The 6,401-nt window shown below is 30.7% G+C and overlaps 1 protein-coding gene across 1 annotated transcript; it reads right to left on the reverse strand.

Moving 5' to 3' along the window:
• Positions 1 to 278: 278 nt before the first annotated feature.
• On the reverse strand, positions 279 to 2,611 carry LOC107830235 (E3 ubiquitin-protein ligase PUB23-like). Its single transcript, XM_016657737.2, has 2 exons — positions 2,199 to 2,611; positions 279 to 1,648 (listed from the first exon to the last, which is right to left on the reverse strand). The coding sequence occupies exons 1-2, from the start codon at positions 2,535 to 2,537 to the stop codon at positions 734 to 736; spliced, it is 1,254 nt and encodes a 417-aa protein (XP_016513223.1). The 5' UTR covers positions 2,538 to 2,611; the 3' UTR covers positions 279 to 733.
• Positions 2,612 to 6,401: the final 3,790 nt, after the last annotated feature.

Raw genomic sequence — 6,401 nt, forward strand, 5'->3', positions numbered from 1 at the left:
TTTAAGTAACAATCAAAACAAACATTGTATTTAAAGTAACAATACGATACAATAAAATAAGTAACAATCATCCAAACAAGCTGTTAGTGGCGGTAATGTTCGGATCAATTTGTGTGTATTTTGTTTATTTTATCGCTATTCAGATGCGGATTTAGGATTTAAAGTTAAATTGATGTTTTCGATAGACCCTCGGCTCAAGTATAGATGAAAAGAAAACAACAGTAACAAATAGTAACAACAAAATATTAGGAAAATGAAGCGAAAAGACCAGCACATAGTAATAGAAATCTAATAATATTAGAAAATAAGACTAACATTACTACTGGAATAGGAAAAAACACTCAGGACTACATACTAGCCTACTATCATATTATCCTTACTAGAATTGTTATACAGAAATAAAGAAACTAGAGTCTTTCTGTGTTTATACAAGTATAATTAAAAAAAGAAATGAATAGAATAATCAAAGAATTTAGTCGTTTGGTACGCGGAATAAAGTGGGATAAGATGTGAGATTAAATTTATATTGTTTGGTTGACGGTATAAATTTATCCCAGAATAAATTTAGACCGTCAATCAAATACAATACAAATCCCATCAAACTTGAGATTATTTTATCCCACATTCCAGATGGCATAAATTAGTCCAAGAATTATAATCCTAGGAATATAATCTCGGGATAATTTAGTCCGCCTACCAAACGACCCACTTTAGGGCTCTATTATCTTGGATATCAAGTTAAGAGATGAATTTGTATACATGGAGAATTACCCCAAGCATAAGAATGTGTCCTCAAAATCTCCATAGCTTTTTTCTTTAAATAATCTTCACAATCTGCTTGAATTACCATGCAAAGTTTTGAAACAGCTCCAACTCTCAACATCTCAATCAACACTTCTTTTGTAGCAGAAAATTTGGAAATTGATCCAAGAATTTGAATTGCACAATCATCTGTAGTTGAAGAAACCCTAAGTGTCCTTTTAGTAATAACACTAATTCCAGCTGCATGTTTCAAGAACTCCGCCCTCCCATCAGCACAGGTACATAGATGAGCCAATATACAAAATATTAATTCGCTAACCCTTTTTTCTGTGTTACATAATTCAAGCTCGATTAGCTCGAAAATGGCTCCCGATTCGATGATTTTATGCTTGTTTCTTCCCCATGGGCAAGTATCTATTAGCACTTGTAGTGCTACTTTTGTTGCTTGTTGAGAGATGTGATGTTTGCTTTCTTTTCGTAATATATTTACCATTTCTTGAAAAAACTCGGGTTGTAACCCTGATAAAAGATTTGAACTCGAGATCTCTATGACGTTTTTCAACACCATCATTGCATGAGTCTTGATAATAACTTGATTATTGTTCATCATTTCACTCCTTAGAATCCATAAAATAGCTTCAATTAGATCATGATTTTCCTTCACAAGTTGCTCATTTTTAGTTGTTGGGCTCCAAACTAGGTGAAAAATTCTCAAAGCATGTTCAAGACCATTGATTAGTTTTTTTTCTTTAAAACTTTTCACAATAAAAGAAACCATAGCCTTAATTGCACCAACTTCTTCTAAGCATTTCTTGTTCTTCTCATTCTCAATCACCAAAGCTTCAATTTTCCTCAATGCTTCAATACAAATCTGATGATTATTCACCTGGGATATACGTTATATATACTGTCAGTACAAAATATTTTACACTATACATCAATGTAATTTAACCAATTAAAATAGATTATTAATCTGTATTTCAAGTTATCAAACCATATTTGCTATAAACAATATACTATATGTTAACTATGGATAATATAATATGATAGTGCAAATAATTTATGCACTCTCACAGCGAAGAATTTTCACGCTATTAAACATCCCTCTGATCCATCCATCCTAATGGAAAGAAGAACTTACTATGAGCTCCAGTTTTTCCGGCAACACGGAGGATCCATCCTAATGGAAAGAAGAACTTACTATGAGCTCCAGTTTTTCCGGCAACACGGAGGATCCGTTTTGCCACATATTCATAGCACAAGCCATAAGTTTTTCCAAGAACTTCTATGATTTTTCTGGTACTTATGTCACCGATATTATATTTTTATGGAATTTAACTGGAACGCGTTCAAACTCAGATCATGCTTGTTATAAAATATTGCACACTATGAAACATTATCATACACTTCAATGCATAGAATTTAAACTCATTTACCTGACGGACGAGTCGAAGCATATGGGATTTGTCAAGAGGATATTTAGGAGTTGGAATTCTATCAATCCCTTTACTTGCATTAGCAATACACCAAGCTTGAATAAGTCGCCGGAGCATATGGTTTGGTGTCAACAACTCAGTGTCTCTAGGCAATTTTTGCTTTGTCACCGGACACGTCACCGCCTCGGCTTCCTCCTCCGCCTCTTCCTCCGCCGTTAACAACCACATCTCGATACTTTCCCGGTCGTATGTTATTCCGGTCACCGTCGTCACCGGATCTTTCATTATCATAAGTGATATCGGACATAGAAAATATTGTGGTATCTCAACTTCTTCCATATTTTTGTCTACAAATAATTAAATTCTTCTTCCAAAATAAAACAAGAATCTAAGTATATATGAACAAGAATATAAGTTTAAGTATATATATAATAATAAAAGTGGTAAGAGAAAGCGGCTATTATATATGTAAAGTTTGAATGGAGAACGTAAAGGAAGAATAGGAATAAAGACTTTGTAAAGTCTAGACAAAACCCTAATATTTTAATATGATAGGAAATATTCGTTTTTTTGGTTTGATTTATTGGTCAAAGGTTGAATGAGGTGGGTCTGTTCTACTTACGAGTAAACAATTGAGAAATGTAAATCACATTTTTTGTGTTGACTTTATAATATTAATTTGCCTTATGGTAGGTGTTATAGAAATTTTTATTCCTCTTATGATTTCTTCTTTCTAGTTATTTTTTTGTTGCTTTGTTTCTTCGCTAGGATAAGGGACAAAAGACAGAACTAGGAATATTAAATTCACGATTTATGTATTAACTCGCTCCGGTCCATAATAAGTGACAAATGCACACCCATTAAGAAAATACTAAATTCTAGAAAAAAATAGTTAGTGTGACTAAACTACCCTTTATTAAATGTTGCACCATAGTTATAGTAACACTTACTTCTGTTCTCAGATGTGAGGATTAAATGACTTTTTAGGGATACGTACATAAGGGTAATTTTGAAAAAATAAATTGAATTTTTTCTTGATTATATAAATGGACACTTATTTTGGACCAAAATAAAAAAACAAATTGATTACTTATTTGTGGACCGGAGGGAGTAATATTTGATATAATTAGGTCGCTTATAAAGCAAACTGATTACTCCGTAAATAAAATCTTTGTATTGTTAATGTATATACATAACTTAAATTCAAGAATATTTACCTTTTTTCTTTTTGGTATTTGCAATGTTTTATGGAAGTTGGAAATGTCTGATTTTTGAATCTTTTTGTTTTTTGTGCTCGTAAAAGGAAATATATTAAAGGCCATCTGATTCATATGGCTTAACATGTGGTTCACGAATTCGTTCATGCATAGGAGGGGCGATAATAGTGTTTTTCCATAGTGGGATTTTCATTCGGTATTCGATATTTATATTGGGACCCTAATTAATTTAGTTTTGTTTCGCATAAGACTCTTTAAGAGAAGAATCGCTCCTTACTGGAATTTTTTTTATTTCAAAACCTCGAATTCTAGACATTTGATTAAATATGGAGGTATCCTATTTATTCCATCACCATCCTTGGTCAATAAGAAGGGGCGGATGTAATCTTTCGGTTACCGGTTCAATCGAACACATAATTTTCGATACTAAGTATGAATATATATGTAAAATATAAACCTATTATATTTAAATTTTGAATCCGTTGTGTCAGTAATAAGCTTTACTTTGAGGTTTTTATTATTTTGGACAAATTACTTTCTTTCTAAGTCTCATCACTCATGATGTGACTGATGAAAAGCTAAGCTGGCTGGTTGTTAAAGTTTGTCATACGAAAGCAAAATAATTTTTGCAGCGCCGTATATGTTTTCAAATGTATTTTTGTCTTCAATACATTTTCTTCTGCCATATGACGTATACAAACCTTTTTCTTCTCTCAATAGAAGTGGTTAGCCAAAATTGTATACTATAATGTTTAAAAAATTAATTTATATACAATAGTAATAGTATAAATAGTTTTTTACCATAAAAAAACTACTCCGCGTCTGAATTTATGTGGCGAAATTTGAATTTCGAGAGTCAAATAAGTTTTTCTTTGACATGATTTTTTCATATGCCTTTTATATATTTTAAATTGTTAACTATTATGACTTATATTACTTTTTATATAGTTTCATTTTATTCGGTCCATTATATACTTATCATTACACTACTAGAAAACTGCCTAAAACCGTCCAGAAATACTGATCGAAATCGGTCGAAAATCTGAAAAAATCGACTGATTTCCGACCGACTTCAACTGGTCGAAAATATGTTGGTCGGTAAAAAATACCGACCGAAGTCGGTCGCAATTTCCGACCGATTTCGGTCGGTAAATTAATTTTCACAAATGACCCAAAAAGAAAAAATTGCCGAAAAAAATCGACCGAAGTTAGTCGGTATTTTTCGACCGAATTCGGTCGATATTTTTAATTATGCAATTAAAAAATGTACCATCTGGGACTTGAACTAGGGTCTGTATTGTGGCATGATACTATTCTACCACTAGACTATTGGTACATTTTGGTTTAGGACTTTCTTTTAATTTATTTGTACTCCTTAATTTTATTTTTGCGCGAAATAACCCACCAATTTCGGTCGATTTTACTAAAAATATAAAATTACCAATCGAAGTCGGTCGGTTTTTTAAAAATAATTGACTGAAATAATTTTTTGAATATTAGTTTTAATTTATTTTATATGAAAAACGGACCGATTTCGGCCGATTTCTTAAAAAATAAATTTTGCGGGATTTCAAAATATTTTTCCGCAAAAAAATACCGACCGAAGTTGATCGATTTCGTAAAAAAAAATTAAAAAATAAAATATTTTGAAAAACCGGCCGACTTCGATCGGTTTTTCGATTGGTTGGCCGCAGTCGGTTTTGGCCGAATTGCCTTTATTATTAGTGGAACTCCAACACGAAATGAATGGACTCGAGGTGTCCAAATTATCGAGAATTGGAAACAGACTTACAGTACATATATTATTATGTTTAGGTAGCTAAATGATCAGTATATGTTCATTTCTTACATATAATCTAAATTTAATTCTATTTAATTTCTATTAGTACTGAAGTAGAAATTCATAGGACTTAACTAGTTTTGTGGTTAGTGCTAATGCCCATTTTATGATAGATATAACGTTGTATTTATCAACAATTATAGTTAGCAGAATTCAATAGTTTTGACTCAAAATTTATAATTTTGTTAAAACTTTTTTAATATGAATAAATAATTGATCCATAACCAAGTAAGCAAAAAAATTATGATTAGAACTCATAAATTATAAATTCTGGCTCTACCTCCGCTTCCGTCTTTCCTTTAAACCACTGAGCACCTTTAAATTTTGTATTATTTTCTGCAAATTTGTTTTAAAAATTAGTCGGTTCCAAACGCAGACTCGCACTTTTTAAGAATTTAAATCTAATTTATTGTGTAATCGTATTTTAAAAAATTATTTTTGTCAATTCATAACTCTATTCAACTATTTAAAAGTGGGACGGAAGAAGTTAATGTCCTCTCTCGTGATGTTCAAGTCAAATAACTCTAGCTACATTGTTTGACTTAAAGATTTCATTATTAATATTATATACTCACTTTCATATGCGAATTCAGAATTTAATGTTTATGGATTCTTATAATATTCTTAAGTTAAGAGTACAGTACTAATTACATTTACAGTTAAATATCTATAGATATATAATTAATCTTTTAACAATTAATTTTCTAATCACACATACATGCACACACACAATGGCACCTCGATGGAGTACGTGACCTAGCCAGAATTAAATCGTTATTAGACGCTTTGGAGGCAAAGACATTAATTGTTTTTTACAATCAATTTCTTCTAATATTTTCTTCTTAATTGATAATATAACCAATTTATTTAATTATTCTTGAGACATTATTAGTTTAAGTAAACTTTTATTAATTTCACTTCTGAAAAATATCTTTCCATCAGGAAAAATGTCTTATTTTTCTGTTAGCAATATTATTTAGGCATGTGAAAGAAGAATCAAAATTTCTTATTTCATTGAATATATCAAATTAGAGTATTATCTTTTTGCTTATACAATTTTTTGTAGTACTTTTATTACAATATAAATACAAAAATAATATGGAACTAATTAGCTCAAATACAAAAACCATCGTAAAGTGAAAGTTA

The sequence above is a fragment of the Nicotiana tabacum genome, chromosome 22 (assembly GCF_000715075.1).
Source record: "Nicotiana tabacum cultivar K326 chromosome 22, ASM71507v2, whole genome shotgun sequence".
In the NCBI taxonomy this organism is placed as follows: Eukaryota; Viridiplantae; Streptophyta; class Magnoliopsida; order Solanales; family Solanaceae; genus Nicotiana; species Nicotiana tabacum.